The 22,003-nt window shown below is 45.6% G+C and overlaps 1 protein-coding gene across 2 annotated transcripts; it reads right to left on the reverse strand.

The window, feature by feature from the left end:
- Window positions 1–5,202: 5,202 nt before the first annotated feature.
- On the reverse strand, window positions 5,203–21,513 carry LOC144499012 (prestin-like). Of its 2 annotated transcripts, none has more exons than XM_078221067.1 (3): window positions 20,730–21,513; window positions 11,167–11,265; window positions 5,203–9,205 (listed from the first exon to the last, which is right to left on the reverse strand). In XM_078221067.1, the coding sequence occupies exon 3, from the start codon at window positions 9,149–9,151 to the stop codon at window positions 6,773–6,775; it is 2,379 nt and encodes a 792-aa protein (XP_078077193.1). In that variant the 5' UTR covers window positions 9,152–9,205; window positions 11,167–11,265; window positions 20,730–21,513; the 3' UTR covers window positions 5,203–6,772. The 2 variants fall into 2 exon arrangements, with proteins under 2 accessions (XP_078077193.1, XP_078077194.1); XM_078221068.1 differs by having other exon boundaries at window positions 5,209–9,205; window positions 11,162–11,265.
- Window positions 21,514–22,003: the final 490 nt, after the last annotated feature.

The following is a 22,003-nucleotide window of genomic DNA, read 5'->3' on the forward strand; positions in this document are numbered from 1 at the left end:
ATCCTCCCCCCGCGCCCCCCCCATCCTCCCCCCCACCCCCCCCCCCCCCCCCCATCCTCCCCCCCATCCTCCCCCCCTCTCCGCTCTCTCTGCTGTTTTTTTCTCCCTGTCCGGGCGCACTGCTTCGGATTTTTTTCGAACTGCGCATGCACAGTTCAGAGCTCTGATCGGTCCGGCAGCGCTAAGCTCCGCCCACAGCGCGGTTCGGACCGGAGCCGGCAAAACGCGTATGGGCGCGCTGGAAAGAGGATTCCGGGCTCGGATCTGCATTACGCCCGGATCCGGCCCTTAGAGTCTGAATGGTAAAATCGGGCCCTTAGTGTCATCTGCAAGCTTACTAACCATGCCTCCTATATTCTCATCCAAATCATTAATACAAATGACAAATAACAGTGGGCCCAGCACTGATCCCTGAGGCACACCGCTGGTCACAGGCTTCCAGTTTGAAAAACAATTCTCTACAACCACCCTCTGGCTTCTGTCAAGAACAGTAAGAAGTCTCACAACACCAGGTTAAAGTCCAACAGGTTTATTTGGTAGCAAATACCAGGCTACCAAATTTTATTTGCTACCAAATAAAGCTGTTGGACTTTAACCTGGTGTTGTGAGACTTCTTACTGTGTTTACCCCAGTCCAACGCCGGCATCTCCACATTCTGTCAAGAAGCCAATTTTGTATCCATTTAGATGCCTCACCCTGGACCCTGTGATCAGTCACCATTAACCTGATACATGGACCTCTCAGCTTACATTGAGGATGATAAATGCTCATTTTAAACTGTTAGAAACAGACATGTAATTTTATTAAACCAGGACAAAGAAAATAAAAAACTAATCTAAGTAACCACTTAAAGAATATAAATATCAAAATTAACTCATTGGCATGTGAGGTAAGCAAAAAGTGGTTCAAATATGAAAATATGTTTTCCAGCAGAAACTCTGGTCACAACTGTAAAGGAGGTTTAGGCTGGAGGTTGGGGGAGGAAAATCCTCAAAACTGTCAAGGATGGAACCAGTGGATAGAAATAGAAACATCTGAATGATTTGAAGCTGGAGTACGGAAGGAGGATAGCAGGTTCCAAGATCTGAAACAGGAGTGCAAGTTGAACTTAGTTGGGCTTCTTGTCAAGAAACAGCAAAGAACGAGAAAGAGAGTCATAGAAGTTTACAGCATGGAAACAGGCCCTTCGGCCCAACTTATCATGCCACCCCTTTTATTTAAACCCCGAAGCTAGTCCCAATTGCCCACATTTGGCCCATATCTCTCAATACCCATCTTACCCATGGAACTGTCTAAACGATTTTTAAAAGACAAAATTGTACCCGCCTCGACTACCACCTTTGGCAGCTTATTCCAGACACTCACCACCCTTGTATGAAAACATTGCCCCTCTGGACTCTTTTGTACCTCTCCCCTCTCACCTTAAACCAATCCAGCCCCTCCTTATAACTCAAACCATCAAGTCCCGGTAACATCCTAGTAAATCTCTTCTGCACTCTTTCTAGTTTAATAATATCCTTTCTATAATAGGGTGACCAGAACTGTACACAGCATTCCAAGTGTGGCCTTACCAATGTCTTGTACAACTTCAACAAGACATCCCAACTCCTGTATTCAATGTTCTGATCAATGAAACCAAGCATGCCGAATGCCTTCATCACCACTCTGTCCACCTGTGACTCCACTTTCAAGGAGCTATGAACATGTACCCCAAGATCTCTTTGTTCTGTAACTCTCCCCAATGCCCTACCATTAACTGAGTAAGTTCTGTCCTGATACAATCCACCAAAATGCATCACCTTGTATTTATCTAAATTAATCTCCATCTGCCATTTGTCAGCCCACTGGCCCAATTGATCAAGATCCCGTTGCAATTGGAGATAACTTTCTTCACTGTCCACTATGCCACCAATCTTGGTGTCAGCTGCAAACTTACTCACCATGCCTCCTATATTCTCATCCAAATCATTAATATAAATGACAAATAACAGTGGACTCAGCACCGATCCCTGAGGCACACCGCTGGTCACAGGCCTCCAGTTTGAAAAACAACTCTCTACAACCACCCTCTAGCTTCTGTCAAGAAACCAATTTTGTATCCATTTAGATACCTCACCCTGGATCCTGTGAGATTTAAACTTATGCAACAACCTACCATGCAGTACCTTGTCAGAGGCCTTGCTAAAGTCCATGTAGACAACATCAACTGCACTGCCCTCATCTACCTTCTTGGTTACCCCTTCAAAAAACTCAAATCAAATTTGTGAGACATGATTTTCCACTCACAAAACCATGCTGACTGTCCCTAATCAGTCCTTGCCACTCTAAATGCCTATAGATCCTGTCTCTCAAAATATCTTCCAACAACTTACCCTGAGAAAATGTCAAAGACTAGAATGTCAAATTGATGCAAAGCCGAGGGAGACTGAGTGTTTGTTTAACAATGTAAATGAGATGCAGCCACCTAGAAATGGCTGACTGCCCAATTTCTGTCAGCCCCCACTTCTGATGGGGCCAAACTGCTGGATGGCCAAAACACCCAGCTGTTTCAGAGTTTATGGCCTTTTCATATACAGATCGAGTATACCAGTTTTGCGTACAGATCAAGTATGCAGTTGCTGTAGGTTATATGGATTTCAGCAAAGCCTTTGACAAGGTCCCACATGGGAGACTTGGAAAGAAGGTAAATTCACATGGGATACAGGGTAATTTGATGAAGTGGATGCAAAATTGGCTCAGTTGTCGGAGACAGAGGGTGATGACAGAAGGCTGCTTAGTGACTGGAAGCCAGTGTCCAGTGGCGTACCACAGGAATCTGTGTTGGGCCCCTATTATTCGTCATTAATATAAATTACATTGATGACTATGTGGGAGTGGGATTAGTAAGTTTGCAGATGACACAAAGATTGGACAGGTGGTTAACAGTGAGGCGGAGTGTCTTGGACATAAGAAGATAGAGATGGAATGGCCAAATGGGCAGATAAGTGGCAGATGGAATTTAACCCTAAGAAGTGTGAGATGATACACTTTGGAAGGAGTAATTTGATGAGAAAATACTCAATGAATGGTAGGACACCAGGAAGCTCTGTGGAACAAAGGGATCTTGGCGTGTTTGTCCACTGATCTCTAAAAGCGGAAGGACATGCTGGTAGGATGGTAAAAAAGGCATGTGGAACACTTGCCTTTATCAATCAAGGCATAGATTACAAAAGCAGGAAAGTCATGTTGGAGTTGTGCAGAACTTTGGTGAGGCCACAGCCAGGGTACTGTGTGCAGTTCTGGCCACCACATTATCAGAAGGATGTGATTGCACTGGAGGGGGTGCAGAGGAGATTCACCAGGATGCTGCCTGGGATGGAGCGTTTAAGTTATGAAGAGAGATTGTGTAGGCTTGGGTTATTTTCATTAGAGCAGAGAAGACTGAGGGGTGACCTGATTGAGGTGTACAAGATTATGAGAGAAATGGACAGAGTGGATAAAGAGCAGCTGTTCCCCTTAGTTGAAGGTCAGTCACGAGGGGACAGGGGCAGGAGGTTTAGGGAGGATGTGAGGAAAAACCTTTTTACCCAGAGGGTGGTGAGGGTCTGGAATGCGCTGCCTGGGAGGGTGGTAGAAGCGGGATGCCTCACATCCTTTAAAAAATATCTGGATGAGCACTTGGCACAATCATGACATTCAGGGCTATGGGCCAAGTGCTGGCAGAAGGGATTAGATGGGAATTCAGGTATTTCTAATGTGTAGGTGCAGACTCAATGGACCGAAGGGCCGCTTCTGCCCTGTATGATTCTATGCTTCGATACCCTTTTCATATACAGATCGAGTATACCAGTCTTCGCTACAGATCGAGTATACAAGTCTCCGCTACAGATCGAGTATACAAGTCTCATATACAGATCGAGTATACCAGTTTCAACTGCTCAGCAACTGAGGAGAAGCCGGAAGCTACAATTTTATTTATTTCAGGCCACTGCCAGAATGCCTGTACTCTATAGCAATTACTCTAAATAGCACTTACTCTCTGTAGCAGTTACTCTCTGTAGCAGTTACTCTCTACAGCAGTTACTCTCTGTAGCAGTTACTCTCTATAGCAGTTACTCTCTGTAGCAGTTACTCTCTGTTGCAGTTACTCCCTACAGTGGTTACTCTCTGTAGCAGTTTCTCTCTGTAGCAGTTACTCTCCATAGCAGTTACTCTCTGTAGCAGTTACTCTCTATAGCAGTTACTCTCTGTAGCAGTTACTCTCTGTAGCAGTTACTCTCTGTAGCAGTTACTCCCTACAGTGGTTACTCTCTGTAGCAGTTACTCTCTATAGCAGTTACTCTCTATAGCAGTTACTCGCTGTAGCAGTTACTCACTACAGCAGTTACTCTCTATGGCAGTTACTCTCCATAACAGTTACTCCTTATCGCAGTTACTCCCTACAGCGGTTACTCTCTGTAGCAGTTACTCTGTGTAGCTGGTACTCTCTATGGCAGTTACTCTCTGTAGCAGTTACTCTCTGTGGCAGTTACTCTCTGTAGCAGTTACTCTCTGTGGCAGTTACTCTCTGTGGCAGTTACTCTCTGTGGCAGTTACTCTCTGTGGCAGTTACTCTCTGTGGCAGTTACTCTCTGTAGCACTTACTCTCTGTAGCAGTTACTCTCTACAGCAGTTACTCTCTGTAGCAGTTACTCTCTACAGCAGTTACTCTCTGTAGCAGTTACTCTCTATAGCAGTTACTCTCTGTAGCAGTTACTCTCTGTTGCAGTTACTCCCTACAGTGGTTATTCTCTATCGCAGTTACTCTCTACAGCAGTTACTCTCTGTAGCAGTTACTCTCTGTAGCAGTTACTCTCTATAGCAGTTATTCTCTATCGCAGTTACTCTCTGCAGTTACTCTCTGTAGCAGTTACTCTCTGTAGCAGTTACTCTCTGTAGCAGTTACTCTCTGTAGCAGTTACTCTCTGTCGCAGTTACTCTCTGCCGCAGTTACTCTCTGCCGCAGTTACTCCTTATCGCAGTTATCTCCCCGAGCAATCGCTATCACAAACTCAGGAAGATTTTAGTCAATGTTGCTCTGTGGCAGATGCTGGGGAACACTCAAAAGCAGCGCTCAGCAAAATTAGATAATTTTTCTTGGCAGTTTCAATTACTGATATTTTCAATTTCTTGTTTGAGAGAATTGACTCTTTTCTGAAGTAAGAAATGAAGTGATTCAGGATTCCTCTACAAAGCAGCTGTTTAATTTGTATTTGAAGATTTACTCTTGCATTCTGTGGAAGCCAAACACAATTTCTTTGCTAAATGTCAAGTAATTTATTTATTGGCAATCTGATGATGCGATTTTCTTCTCACAAATTCATACACATTATTCTTACAGCTAAAATGTTTGCCTTGTTATTGTGCAGCAATGAGTCCGAAATTTCAACAAAGTCTTTAAAGATTTACAAACACTCGGAACACAGACTCCATGTCCATGTGCCTAACACAATAAACAGTAGATTCAGTTACTGCTGTGATCATGTTTTAACAACTTGCACTTTCTTACATTCACAGCATTGTCTCAGGGGGCACAACAATTCACACTAAAAATTGAATAAAATTGTCCTTCAGTTCAAAGTCAGAACAAGATTAAAGAAACATTGACAGGTAATCTTGGATAATTCTAATTCAGACGGTTGTTCCCTAAACAAGGGAGAGAGAAGCTGTGGAGTTCTAGTTGTGAAGAGTTTTGCAATTCTGGCTGAAGAAGGCAGGAAAATTGAAAATCATTCTAAATATATTATCAAATACTGGAATAACATATGTATCTGCTGCATCCATGTTTCTTCTCCTAACCAGTCATGAGATATAAATCTGCATGTGTGTAGAAGCTTCTCACAGTAAGCAGTCGTTACCAATGTGCCATGGAGTTCACCTGAGTTACTGTGGAAAGCTCCAAACAAAGAGGCACTTGACGGAATTTTACCATCCCACCCGCCATGGGAATTGGAGTGGGCGAGGGATGGACAATGGGAAGATCTGTTGAATCCAGGCGGGATTTTCTGGTCTAAGGTCGAGCGAGGCCATAAAATCTCGCCCTCTGTATTTCAAGCAGGAACATCTCATTGGAAACATTGATCCTTAATCACCAGACTTGTGGCAATCAGGGTTTATTTGTTTCTTAAGATCTAATGAGCAGGAAAAATATCTCTGAATATAGTTGAAAACAGCATTTATACCATCAGCATTTATACCATAGGCACGGTACAGTGGTTAACACTTATGCCTCACAGCGCCAGGGACCTATGTTCAATTCTAGCCTCAGGTCACTGTGTGGAGTTTGCATTCTCCCCGTGTCTGCGTGGGTTTCCTCCAAAGATGTGTAGGTTAGATGGATCGACCATGGTAAATGCGCAGGGTTACAGGGATAGGACGGAGAGGAAGGCCTGGGTGAGATGCTCTTTCGGAGAGTCGGTATCAACTTGATGGGCTGAATGGCCTCTTTCTGCACTTAGGGATTCTATGGTTAATTTAATCATCAACACTGTAAGTTATTATCTACATCTGGCACCCTGTGACATGTTTCCTATCCCTGAATGCTCCTTAATGACAGACATATTGATATACATACTAACAAATAACATTTGTCAGAAAAAACAAGTGCTTCATTTTGATTGTGTCCATTTGAATTTATCACCACATTACGATGAAAATAGAATCAATAAAACACTGCAGCAGAAATACAGCATCAGGTGTAGATCACACTTTCCATAGTTTCTGCAATGGTTTGAAAACAATAAACAGATTTTTGTTACAAGTTTGTCTCATACTCAATTATTCTTTGCTTTTTTGATTGTAAATCAGTCTTTTGATGGGAAACAGTTTCACCTCTTTCCATTTGATAAAGTTCTACCTTTGTGCTGTTGTCAGTGTCTGTCTGAATTTCAGCCGTGTCACCTTCAGCTAGTGTTTCACCATTAGTTTCAGGGATGTATTCAGATCCTTGAGGACTCTGGTTTCTCTCTGCTGTTTGCTGCAGGGAAAATAAAACAGCATCATGGATACTGCTGAAAGCCAAGCTTTGACTGGTTGATTTGAAGTAACCATGTTCTTGTAGACTTTTCAGAACTGCACTTGAACAGCTGGCCAGGATAAAGCCAACTCCTACACTTTGGTATCGCTCTGACAGATAAATCAAAGCATTTACTCCTTCATCATCCACAAAACTCACTGAGCCACAATCCAGAATTACGGTGTGAACATCTGCAGTTTGTTTGGATATTTGACGCCTATACAATTTAGTATGATTTAATCGTCTCAAAGCATGTTCATCCAGTGTAAGGAACTGTGTGGATTCCAGTAACATGTGATATTTGTCTTCCTCACTGTATAATTCCTCATCACTTTCCAAACTTCTGCCAGACTGAAGATAACAATTGACTTTAAGTTTTATCCAGGACAATAAAAAGTCAACATTCCCGTAATAAATGGAATCAAATATTTTTATAATTTTAATTCCCACTACTTCTTTGGCAGTTTTCTCATTGGACAGGACGGTATAGTTTTCTGTATTCGGAATATGGCCGAGAATGTCACTGGACGGCTTCTGGAGTCTGTGTAGAGTGAGCAAAATTGAGAAAACTATGCCAACACCGAGACCAATATCTATGTCCAGGATGCAAACTGCTGCAAATGTTACAATTCCAGCCACAAACTCATATTTATTCTTCTTACATGCAAAGCAATACTTCCAGAAGAACTCAAAGTAAGACCCCAGATTTGCAATGACAATCGCACCAAGCACTGCTCTGGGCACCAGTGGAAGCAGAGTGTCTGCACAGAGCAGAGCCGTGAGACAGAGACCGGCTGCCATCAAACCTGCCGCTTGGGTTTGGCCCCAAGTTTTTTCTTGAACCAAAGTTTGTTCGCAAACCCCAGAAGCTGCAAAAGTACCCAGAAATGAGAGTAGCAGGTCACAGAATCCTAAAACGATTGTCTCTTGGTGCGGGTGGTAACTCTGGTTGTGTTTTTTGGAGTTTTCTCTCCCCAGTGAAATGCTAACTGCAAATGTCACCAGTGCAACGGCAAAGGCATCTGCAGCAACACTGGAGATTAAGGAGAAAGAAGGAAGACTGGGTCTTGGTAAGATAAATGGATAATTATTTATCAACCTGAGATTATGGCTGTCCTCCAATTCCAGCCAGTATGATAACCAAATGGAAACGACTATTGCAATGAACTCTGTAGGTATGAGGTGCCGACTATAAATAAAGTTTATTATTTTAAAAGGGATGAGAAATGCCAAAGCGGCCAAGCCAGTGATCACTGAGGCAGCGTGTGTTTTAGTAATATTTTCAATTATGACCTTGCAATTATGGACAAATGATAAAGGACCATGATGAATTGATGGATCTATACCAAGTATTAAACTCAGGAGAATGGCTAATAAATGCAAAGCTGTTCCAGCTTTGAAACCATTCAGAACAGGCTTAGAGATGTATGTTCTTAGGAAACTGAGGCGAAAAATTCCCATAGAAATTAAAACAATTCCAGCAACAAAGGTCAGAGTAATCACATAAAGTTCTCTCGGACACGTTGGAGAGCAATCACTGTCAGAATCAGCTTCTTGAGTTTCATTGTGACTTATACTCTTGGCAATGAGAAGAGCAGTGAATGCAGATGCTCCGTAGGACAGGTGTTGTGTTGTGCCAAGCAGGCAGTATAAGACTGTGGTAACGAAACTAGTGTAAAGGCCATTAATAGGAGGCTGCCCAGCGCAGACTGCAAAAGCAAGGGACAGAGGGATGGTCAGTAGACCCACACTAATTCCAGACAGCAAGTCACCTATCAACCATCTCTTCACTCTGTACCTGGGAAACCATCGCAAAATAGGGAAAACTCGGCGGAATAACTTCTTTAAATTATATGAAACTGGTAAAGCTAGTTCAGATGCCTTTCTTTCATATTCACACACCTTTTCTTCATTGTACTTATCGATGCGGTGAAAATAGGGAATGTCAGTGGTGAAGGAGACTCTATGAAGAGTTTTGATATAAGTGGAAGTCCTATCAGTTCTGACCAGAGGGATGTTTGAACCTGATGGATCTGGAATTGTATCACTTGACCGGAATGACTCAGAACTTCCCAGCATGTCCTTCAGTTTGTCGGCCTTTCGCTCCTTCCTTAACATTGTCTTCAATATTGTGTAAAGCCTTTTTCATCTATCTTTCCATTCGCTAAATACCTAAGCAGAAGATAAAATTACAAGCAAACATAAATAAACGTCTTCACTCTGTACCTGGGAAACCATCTAAAAACAGGGAAAACTCACCAGGATAACCGCGTTTAATTAGGTTTTCATTCTCATTCCAAACCTCCAACATACAACTCCCGATACACATGGAGCTTCCATACCAGTATTCCCAATATCTTCCACCTCAGAATCCCATCCTGAGAAATCCCCTTCCCAATGCTGCCTGATCGTATCACCACCATCCCACTGCTCCCATTCTGATGAGGGTCGGGCAGTGGATGTTGTCTACATGGACTTCAGTAAGGCCTTTGACAAGGTCCCTCATGGCAGACTGGTGCAGAAGGTGAAGTCGCATGGGATCAGAGGTGAACTGGCAAGGTGGATACAGAACTGGCTCGATCATAGAAGATAGAGGGTGGCAGCGGAAGGGTGCATTACTGAATGGAGGACTGTGACAAGTGGCGTTCCTCAGGGATCAGTGCTGGGACCTTTGCTATTCGTAATATATATCAAATATAACTGGTTTGATTAGTAAATTGTGGATGACACAAAGGTTGGTGGATTTGCAGATAGCGATGAGGACCATCAGAGGATACAGCAGGATATAGATCAGTTGGAGACTTGGGCGGAGAGATGGCAGGTGGAGTTTAATCCGGACAAATGTGAGGTAATGCATTTTGAAAGGTCAAATACAGATAGGAAATATACAGTAAATGGCAGAACCCTTAAGAGTATTGATAGGCAGAGGGATCTGGGTGTACAGGTACACAGGTCACTGAAAGTGACAGCGCAGGTGGAGAAGGTAGTTAAGAAGGCATAAGGCATGCTTGCCTTCATCGGCCGGGGCATTGAGTTTAAAAATTGGCAAGTCATGTTGCAGCTTTATAGAACCTTAGTTCGGCCACACTTGGAATATAGTGTTCAATTCTGGTCGCCACACTACCGGAAGGATGTGGAGGCTTTGGAGAGGGTACAGAAAAGATTTACTAGGATGTTGCCTGGTATGGAGGGCATTAGCTATGAGGAGAGGTTGGAGAAACTTGGTTTGTTCTCACTGGAACGATGGAGGTTGAGGGGCGACCTGATAGAAGTCTACAAGATTATGAGGGGCATGGACAGAGTGGATAGTCAGAAGTTTTTTCCCAGGGTGGAAGAGTCAATTACTAGGGGGCATAGGTTTAAGGTGCGAAGGGCAAAGTTTAAAGGAGATGTACGAGGCAAGTTTTTTACACAGAGGGTGGTGGGTGCCTGGAACACATTGCCGGGGGAGGTAGTGGAAGCAGATACGATAGTGAGTTTTAAGGGGCGTCTGGACAAATACATGAATAGGATGGGAATAGAGGGATATGGTCCCCAGAAGGGTAGTGGGTTTTAGTTCAGTCGGGCAGTATGGTCGGTGCAGGCTTGGAGGGCCGAAGGCCTGTTCCTGTGCTCTAATTTTCTTTGTTCTTTTTTTTCCCTATTCCCTGATCTGAGATATCCCCCTCCCAGACTAAAGGATTGCTTTTCACAATATTCCTGCTCTTTAATCCCCCTCCACTTCTCCCACAGGAGGTTGGTTACCTCTGTTGATTGGATGGCTGGTTCATAATGCCAGCAGCATGGATTCAATTCCTGTACCAGCTGAGGTCATTGATGAAGGCCCCGCCTTCTCAACCTCACCCCTCGTCTGAGGCGTGGTGATCCTCAGGTTCAATCACCACCAATCAGCTCTCCCCCTCAAAGGGCAGAGCAGCCATTGGTCATTTGGGACGATGGTAACTTTACCTTTACTCCTCCCACATTCTACCTCATTCAAGTAAGAAACAAAAACCTCGACAAGAACACAAAATAATCATCAAGATCTTTATAAACTCAGCCAGTGTTTACGTAACAGAAATTAGACTTTTTGATTTTAAAGGGACACTTTATCTGATTAAATATTCACCAAGTTAGAAAACAGCATACCTTACCAGGCAATATTTGCTAGTTTTGTGTCTGGCATGTGTCCACCACACTTCAAATCTCATACTCCAAATGCCACTGTCACTTTGCTACAGATATAAAACAACCTTTAAAAAAAGACAGAAAGCCAATCATTTATTCAAAAACTGACATTTGCAAGTTATTACAATCACCCACTGATTAACCACAGCAGCTGACATGCAATGAAATGACTTGGTGATGACAGAACCCATTACAGCAAGTGTAATGTCCCACATCGAGGGCTGAAATTCACTGTAATTACAAAGTTTGCTCTCAGTTTTCCATATCATTCCCCTTTTAAATTACTCAAAGTAGTATTGGCAACATCCAGAAGCTCATTTGCACAGAATCACAAACACTTTACGGTGCATATGAAGGCCAATTGGCCTATCAAATCTGCACTCTCTTTGAAAGATCATTCCACCTAACCCCACTCCCCTGCCTTATCCCCCATAACCTTACACATTCTTTTCAGATAGCAATCCAATTCCCATTTGAATACCTCGATCAAAGCTGCCTCCTCCCACCCTCTCAGGTAGTTTGCTCCAGATTCCAATCACCTTCTGGGTGAAAAGTCTTTTCCTCTCATCACTTTTACTCCTTTTGTCAATTACTTTTAGTTTGTGACCTCTAGTTCTCGACGTGCTTTTGGGAGGAAACAGTTTCTCACTATATACCCTGTCCATACCCTCCTGGATCTAGAATACTTCCATCAAGTCTGAAGTGAAAACAGTCCCAACCACTCCAATCTATCCACACATGCTCACATACATACACACACTCACACACACTCACACATACACACACTCACACACACACCCACATTCATACACACACTCACGCACGCGCTCACACACACGCACACCCACACACTCACACACGCAATCACACATTCATACACACACTCACACATACGTACACACACTCATACACACACTCACACACACACTCACATACACACACATACACACACACACACACACACACGCACCCACATTCATACACACACTCACACACATACACACACATACACGCACCCACATTCATACACACACACACACATTCATACACACACTCACGCACGCGCCCACACACACGCACACCCACACACTCACACACACACACAAACCCACACACACACACCCACCACACACACACACACACTCACACACACACTCACACACACACCCCACACACACACTCACACACACACACTCACCCCTGCCACACATACACATGCTCACACACACACTCACACACACACACTCACACACACACCTCACAGACACACACACACTCACCCCCCCAACACACACACACACTCACAGCCCCCACACACACACACACTCACCCCCCCACACACACATTCACATCCCCACACACACACACTCACATGCACACTCACACACATACACACCCCACACACACCCCCCCTACACACACACACGCACTCACAGCCCCCACACACACACACTCACCCCCCCACACACACACAAACTCACCCCCCCCCACACACACACACTTACACACCCCCACACACACACATTCACCCCCACACACACACACACACCCCCCACAGACACACACACCCCCACATACACACTCACATACACATACTCACACGAAGAACAAAGAAAATTACAGCACAGGAACAGGCCCTTCGGCCCTCCAAGCCTGCACCGACCATGCTGCCCGACTTAACTAAAACTCCCTACGCTTCCAGGGACCATATCCCTCTATTCCCATCTCATTCATGTACTTGTCAAGACGCCCCTTAAAAGTCACTACCGTATCCACTTCCACTACCTCCCCCGGCAACGAGTTCCAGGCACCCACCACTCTCTGTGTAAAAAATCTGCCTCGTACATCTCTTATAAACCTTGCCCCTCGCACGTTAAACCTGTGCCCCCTAGTAATTGACTCTTCCACCCTGGGAAAAAGCTTCTGACTATCCACTCTGTCCATGCCTCTCATAACAAAGAACAAAGAACAAAGAACAGTACAGCACAGGAAACAGGCCCTTCGGCCCTGCAAGCCTGTGCCGCTCCTTGGTCCAACTAGACCAATCGTTTGTATCCCTCCATTCCCAGGCTGCTCATGTGACTATCCAGGTAAGTCTTAAACAATGTCAGCGTGCCTGCCTCCACCACCCTACTTGGCAGCGCATTCCAGGCCCCCACCACCTTCTGTGTAAAAAACGTCCCTCTGATGTCTGAGTTATACCTCGCCCCTCTCAGCTTGAGCCCGTGACCCCTCGTGATCGTCACCTCCGACCTGGGAAAAAGCTTCCCACTGTTCACCCTACCTATACCCGTCATAATCTTGTATACCTCTATTAGATCTCCCCTCATTCTCCGTCTTTCCAAGGAGAACAACCCCAGTCTACCCAATCTCTCCTCATAGCTAAGACCCTCCATACCAGGCAACATCCTGGTAAACCTTCTCTGCACTCTAACGCCTCCACGTCCTTCTGGTAGTGCGGCGACCAGAACTGGACGCAGTACTCCAAATGTGGCCTAACCAGCGTTCTATACAGCTGCATCATCAGACTCCAGCTTTTATACTCTATACCCCGTCCTATAAAGGCAAGCATACCATATGCCTTCTTCACCACCTTCTCCACCTGTGTTGCCACCTTCAAGGATTTGTGGACTTGCACACCTCGGTCCCTCTGTGTTTCTATACTCCTGATGACTCTGCCATTTATTGTATAACTCCTCCCTACATTATTTCTTCCAAAATGCATCACTTCGCATTTATCCGGATTAAACTCCATCTGCCACCTCTCCGCCCAATTTTCCAGCCTATCTATATCCTGCTGTATTGCCCGACAATGCTCATCGCTATCCACATGTCCAGCCATCTTCGTGTCATCCGTAAACTTGCTGATTACACCAGTTACACCTTCTTCCCAATCATTTATATATATCACAAATAGCAGAGGTCCCAGTACAGAGCCCTGCAGAACACCACTCATAATCTTGTAGACTTCTATCAGGTCTCCCCTCAACCTCTGTCGCTCTCGTGAGAACAAACCAAGTTTCTCCAACCTCTCCTCATAGCTCATGCCCTCCATACCAGGCAACATCCTGGTAAATCTTTTCTGTACCCTCTCCAAAGCCTCCACATTCTTCCGGTAGTGTGGCGACCAGAATTGAACACTATATTCCAAGTGCGGCCTCACTAAGGTTCCATAAAGCTGCAACATGACTTGCCAATTTTTAAACTCAATGCCCCGGCCGATGAAGGCAAGCATGCCGTATGCCTTCTTGACTACCTTCTCCACCTGCATTGCCACTTTCAGTGACCTGTGTACCTGTACACCCAGATCCCTTTGCCTATCAATACTACTAAGGGTTCTGCCATTTACTGTATATTTCCTACCTGTATTAGACCATCCAAAATGCATTACCTCACATTTGTCCGGATTAAACTCCATCTGCCATCTCTCCGCCCAAGTCTCCAACTGATCTATATCCTGCTGTATCCTCTGATGGTCCTCATCACTATCCGCAAATCCACCAACCTTTGTGTCGTCCGCAAACTTACTAATCAATCCAGTTACATTTTCCTCCAAATCATTTATATATATTACAAACAGCAAAGGTCCCAGCGCTGATCCCTGAGGAACACCACTTGTCACAGCCCTTCATTCAGAAATGCACCCTTCCACTGCTACCCTCTGTCTTCTTTGACTGAGCCAGTTTTGTATCCACCTTGCCAGCTCACCTCTGATCCCATGCGACTTCACCTTCTGCACCAGTCTGCCATGAGGGACCTTGTCAAAGGCCTTACTGAAGTCCATGTAGACAATATCCACTGCCCTACCCTCATCAATCATCTTCGTAACTTCCTCAAAAAACTCGATCAAGTTCGTGAGACACGACCTCCCCTTCACAAAACCATGTTGCCTCTCACTAATACTTCCACTTATTTCCAAGTGGGAATAAATCCTGTCTCGAAGTATCCTCTCCAATAATTTCCCTACCACTGATGTAAGGCTCACCGGCCTGTAATTACCTGGATTATTCTTGCTACCCTTCTTAAACAAAGGAACAACATTGGCTATTCTCCAATCCTCTGGGACCTCCCCTGTAGCCAGTGAGGATAGGAAGATTTCTCTCAAGGCCCCAGCAATTTCCTCCCTTGCCACTCTCAGTATTCTGGGGTATATCCCATCAGGCCCTGGGGACTTGTCTACCTTAATGTTTCTAAAGAACTCCAATACCTCCTCCTTTTTGATCTCAACATGACTCAAACTATCTACACATCCTTTCCCAGATTCATCATCCACCAAGTCCTTCTCTTTGGTGAATACTGACGCAAAGTACTCATTTAATACCTCACCCATTTCCTCTGGCTCCACGCATAGATTCCCTCCCTTGTCCTTGAGTGGGCCAACCCTCTCCCTGGCTACCCTCTTGCTCTTTATATATGTATAAAAAGCCTTGGGAATTTCCTTAATCCTGCTGGCCAATGCTTTTTCATTACCCCTTTTAGCTCTTCTTACTCCTTGCTTAAATTTCTTTCTACTTTCCTTGTATTCCACACTTGCTTCGTGTGTTCCCAGCCTCCTAGCCTTGACAAATGCTTCCTTTTTCTCTTTGACTAGGCTCACAATATCTCTCGTTATCCAAGGTTCCCAAAACTTGCCATACTTATCCTTCACCCTTACAGTAATGTGCCGGTCCTGAATCCCTATCAACTTACACTTGAAAGCCTCCCACATGCCAGATGTTGATTTGCCTTCAAACAGCTGCCCCCAATCTACATTCTTCAGTTCCTGCCTAATATTGTTGTAATTAGCCTTCCCCCAATTTAGCACCTTAACTTGAGGACTACACTTATCTTAATCCATCAGTACCTTAAAGCTTACTGAATTGTGGTCACTGTTCCCGAACTGCTCTCCTACTGAAACATCGACCACCTGGCTGGGTTCATTCCCCAATACCAGGTCCAGTATGGCCCCTTCCCGAGTTGGACTATCTACATACTGTTTCAAGAAGCCCTCCTGGATGCTCCTTACAAACTCTGGCCCATCCACGCCCCTAGCACTAAGTGAGTCCCAGTCAATATAGGGGAAATTAAAATCTCCCACCACAACAACCCTGTTACTTTTACACCTTGCCAAAATCTGCCTACATATCTGTTCCTCAATCTCCCGCTGGCAGTTGGATGGCTCACACACTCACACACACACACACTCACTCACACACACACACACACTCACACACACTCACACACACACTCACACACACTCACACACACACTCACACACACACTCACACACACACTCACACACACTCATACACACACACACACTCACACTCACACACACTCACTCACACACACACACTCACTTACACACACACACCCACACACATACTCACACACACACACTCACACACACACACTCACACACACTCACACACACACACACTCACTCACACACACTCACACACTCACACACACACTCACACACACACACTCACACACACACATTCACACACACTCACACACACACTCACACACACACACTCACACACACTCACACACACACTCACACACACACTCACACACACAGAAACACACAGACCTGCTGCTGAGACAATCCATGAGTGTGATTATATCAGGCTGTTGCTTGACTAGTCTGAAAGACAGCTCTCCTAATTTTGGCACGAGCCCCCAGATGCCGAGGTTAATGCTGGGTGGTCCATCTGCGTTTCATTGTTCCATTTGTAGTGGTTGAATACAGCCGAATAGCTGCCTGGGTCATTGCAGAGGGCATTGCTGGGTCATTGCAGAGGGCATTGCTGGGTCATTACAGAGGGCATTGCTGTGGATCTGGAGTACATATCGGCCAGATCAGGACATGAGTGAACCAGGTGGGTTTTTACAACAATCAACAATGTCAGATTTTTAATTCCAGATTTTTATTGAGTTTTTAAATTTCACCGTTTGCACATGGTGGGAATTGAACCCGGGTCTCCAGAGTGTGATCCTGGGTCTCTGGATTACTGGTCGCTGTGCCGTCTCCTCCCCTGTTATTTGTCATTTATATTAATGATTTGGATGAGAATATAGAAGGCACGGTTAGTAAGTTTGCAGATGACACCAAGATTGGTGGCATAGTGGACAGTGAAGAAGGTTATCTCGGATTGCAACAGGATCGTGATCAATTGGGCCAGTGGGCTGACGAATGGCAGATGGAGTTTAATTTAGACAAATGCGAGGTGATGCATTTTGGTAGATTGAACCAGGGCAGGACTTACTCAGTTAATGGTAGGGCGTTGAGGAGAGTTACAGAACAAAGAGATCTAGGGGTACATGTTCATAGCTCCTTGAAAGTGGAGTCACAGGTGGACAGGGTGGTGAAGAAGGCATTCGGCATGCTTGGTTTCATCGGTCAGAACATTGAATACAGGAGTTGGGACATCTTGTTGAAGTTGTACAAGAGATTGGTAAGGCCACACTTGGAATACTGTGTACAGTTCTGGTCACCCTATTATAGAAAGGACATTATTAAACTAGAAAGAGTGCAGAAAAGATTTACTAGGATGCTACCAGGACTTGATGGTTTGCGTTATAAGGAGAGGTTGGATAGACTGGGACTTTTTTCTCTGGAGCGCAGAAGGCTGAGGGGTGATCTTATCGAGGTCTATAAAATAATGAGGGGCACAGATCAGCTGGATAGTCAATATCTTTTCCCAAAGGTAGGGGAGTCTAAAACTAGAGGGCATAGGTTTAAGGTGAGAGGGGAGAGATACAAAAGTGTCCAGAGGAGCAATTTGTTCACACAGAGGGTGGTGAATGTCTGGAACAAGCTGCCAGAGGTAGTAGTAGAGGCGGGTACAATTTTGTCTTTTAAAAAGTGTTTCGACAGTTACATGGGTAAGATGGGTATAGAAACATAGAAGAAACATAGAAAAACTACAGCACAAACAGGCCCTTCGGCCCCACAAGTTGTGCCGAACATATCCCTACCTTCTAGGCCTACCTATAACCCTCCATCCTATTAAGTCCCATGTACTCATCCAGGAGTCTCTTAAAAGTTCCCACTGAGTTAGCCTCCACCACCACTGACGGCAGCCGATTCCACTCGCCCACCACCCTCTGTGTGAAAAACTTCCCCCTAACATTTCCCCTGTACCTACCCCCCAGCACCTTAAACCTGTGTCCTCTCGTAGCAGCCATTTCCACCCTGGGTAAAAGCCTCTGAGAGTCCACCCGATCTATGCCTCTAAACATCTTGTATACCTCTATTAGGTCTCCTCTCATCCTACGTCTCTCCAAGGAGAAAAGACCGAGCTCCCTCAGTCTATCCTCATAAGGCATGCCACTCAATCCAGGCAACATCCTTGTAAATCTCCTCTGCACCCTTTCAATCATTTCCATATCCTTCCTATAGAGGGATATGGGCCAAATGCGAGCAATTGGGATTAGCTTTGGGATTTAAAAAAAAGGGTGGCATGGACAAACTGGGCCGAAGGGCCTGTTTCCATGCTGTAAACCTCTATGACTCTACATGACCATATACGCCACGAAAGGCATAGATATCGTGTCTGCGTGGGTTTCCTCCGGGTGCTCCGGTTTCCTCCCACAGTCCAAAGATGTGCGGGTTTGGTTGATTGGCCAGGTTAAAAAATTGCCCCTTAGAGTCCTGGGATGTGTAGGTTAGAGGGATTAGCGGGTAAAATATGTGGGGGTAGGGCCTGGGTGGGATTGTGGTCGGTGTGGACTCGATGGGCCGAATGGCCTCCTTCTGCACTGTAGGGTTTCTATGATTTCTATGATCCTACACATTGACACCAGTGACATAATAGCAAATTTATCTTTTAAAAAATTAAGAGCATCAACAAAGTTTATTAATGTCTCAAGCCTAATGTTGCAGAAATAGAAGCGATTTGGATTGTTTCAGAAATGGTTTTTGTTATATCAGTAAAATTGAGACAATCGGAATTCATTCTGAAGATCACAAACAGGTGGCTGATTGCGTGATTAATGTTAACATTTCACTATCAGTCCAGTAGCTCATGTGCACAATTCAGAGCACATTACCCATTGAATGCTGCCCACTGCTGCCTGTCGATTCACATGTGTAAAGGGTCAGCACGACGGGAAGATAACATTCTTAGAAAACAAGAACAAAGAAAAGTACAGCACAGGAACAGGCCCTTCGGCCCGCCAAGCTCATGCCGATCATGATGCCCTAACTAAAAAAAAATCTTCTGCCCTTACTCGGTCCGTATCCCTCTATTCCCTCCCTACTCATGGACCCATCCAGATACTTCTTAAATGTTGCGAATGCACCTGCTTCCACCACCTCCTCTGGCAGCGCGTTCCAGGCACCCACCACTCTCTGCGTGAAAAACTTCCCCCGCACATCTCCCTTAAACTTTCTCCCTCTCACCTTGAATCTGTGCCCCTTGTAATTGACACTTCCACCTTGAGAAAAAGCCTCTGACTATCCACCCTGTCTGTGCCTCTCATAACTTTGTAGACCTCTATCAGCTCTCCCCATAACCTCCATCTTTCCAGTGAAAACAATCCTAGTTTATTCAACCTCTCCTCATAGCCAACACCCTCGAGACCAGGCAACATCCTGGTGAACCTTCTTTATACTCGCTCCAAAGCTTCCACATCCTTCTGGTAGTGTGGTGACCAGAACTGCACGCAATACTCCAGATGCAGCCTAACCAAGGTTTTATATAGCTGCAACATGATTTCCCAACTCTTGTACTCAATGCCCTGGCTGATGAAGGCAAGTGTGCCATATGCCTTCTTAATCACCTTGGCCATGTGTGTTGCCACTTTTAGGGAACTGTGGATCTGCACGCCCAGATCCCTCTGTACGTTAATGTTCCTCAGGGTTCTGCCATTTACAGTATAATTCACATCTAAACCGAACCCTCCAAAATGCATCACTGTGCATTTGTCCGGATTAAACTCCATCTGTCATTTCTGTGCCCAAGTCTCCAATCAATCTCTATCCTGTTGTATCCTCTGACAATCCCGGCAAACTTACTAATCAGTCCACCCACATTTTCCTCCAGATCATTTATATATGCTACAGACAACAGAGGTCCCAGCACTGATCCCCGCAGAACACCACTAGCTACAGAGCTCCATTCTGAAAAACACCCTTCCACCATAGAACCATAGAGCATTACAGCACAGAAACAGGCCTTTTGGCCCTTCTTGTCTGTGCTGAACCATTTTTGTGCCTAGTCCCACTGACCTGCACCTGGACCATATCCCTCCACACCCCTCTCACCCATGAACCCGTCCAAGTTTTTATTAAATGTTAAAAGTGAGCCCGCATTCACCACCTCATCTGGCAGCTCATTCCACTGCTTCGCAGTGTGTCCAGCTGCCGCTCCAACCGAACCACACCGTCTGTGAGGAGCTCCAGCTGGACACACTTCCTGCAGACATAGTCGTCAGGAATGCTAGAAAGCTCCCGGATCTCCCCATCTCGCAGGAGGAGCAAGCCTTAATTGCCATCTCTGTCCTTGTACACATAAGAAAGACATAAGAATAAGAATCTTACCTTGCTTTTATTTTGCTTGTCCTCCTCTTGCTCCTCTGGGCACTGTGCTGCCACTGCCCGTTCCTCTGGGCACTGTGCTGCCACTGCCCGTTCCTCTGGGCACTGTGCTGCCACTGTCAGTTCCTCTGGTCACTGTGCTGCCACTGCCCGTTCCTCTGGGCACTGTGCTGCCACTGTCAGTTCCTCTGGTCACTGTGCTGCCACTGCCCGTTCCTCTGGGCACTGTGCTGCCACTGTCAGTTCCTCTGGTCACTGTGCTGCCACTGCCCGTTCCTCTGGGCACTGTGCTGCCACTGTCTGTTCCTCTGGTCACTGTGCTGCCACTGCCCGTTCCTCTGGGCACTGTGCTGCCACTGCCCGTTCCTCTGGGCACTGTGCTGCCACTGCCCGTTCCTCTGGGCACTGTGCTGCCACTGTCAGTTCCTCTGGGCACTGTGCTGCCACTGCCCGTTCCTCTGGGCACTGTGCTGCCACTGCCCGTTCCTCTGGGCACTGTGCTGCCACTGTCCGTTCCTCTGGGCACTGTGCTGCCACTGTCCGTTCCTCTGGGCACTGTGCTGCCACTGTCCGTTCCTCTGGGCACTGTGCTGCCACTGTCAGTTCCTCTGGGCACTGTGCTGCCACTGCCCGTTCCTCTGGGCACTGTGCTGCCACTGTCAGTTCCTCTGGGCACTGTGCTGCCGCTGCCCCTTCCGCTGGGCACTGTGCTGCCGCTGCCCCTTCCGCTGGGCACTGTGCTGCCGCTGCCAGTTTTTCCTGGCAGGTCTGGTATTGGGTGGAAGGTTTCCTTGATCTTCAGTTAAAACCTCGCATTGGTCCAGTTGACATCAGTGGGGCATGACTTTGATGGTGTAACTCGGTTCCTGCTTGCTTGACGTGAGTACCTGTCCCAGAGGAAACAGCAATGGCAGTTAAAACCGCAGCCAATGTAAATCATTTGGTAATTCCCAAACTCAATGTGGAACCCATACACAATATTCCTGCTGAGTTAGCCGGGATAAATATCCTGTAAAGGAACTCAGTAAATTCTAAAACTCAGCTCATCATTGTGTCTGTGACTAACATACTGAACTGTTACACTTTCTCTGCACTTACCCATTTCATTTGATTTTTCTGTGCAGAACGGCACAGCTAAAGTGGTGTTTGTGTTAATGGGAAGGGAACTAAATTGACCCTCAGTAACTGTGTTGTGAAGTTTCAATATAGTCTCCCTAATAAGGACTAGTGTGGAGAGCTCGAATCCCTGCCCAAAATAGACAAGGCATACGGTAACC

This window comes from Mustelus asterias, chromosome 9 (assembly GCF_964213995.1).
Source record: "Mustelus asterias chromosome 9, sMusAst1.hap1.1, whole genome shotgun sequence".
Lineage (NCBI taxonomy): Eukaryota > Metazoa > Chordata > Chondrichthyes > Carcharhiniformes > Triakidae > Mustelus > Mustelus asterias.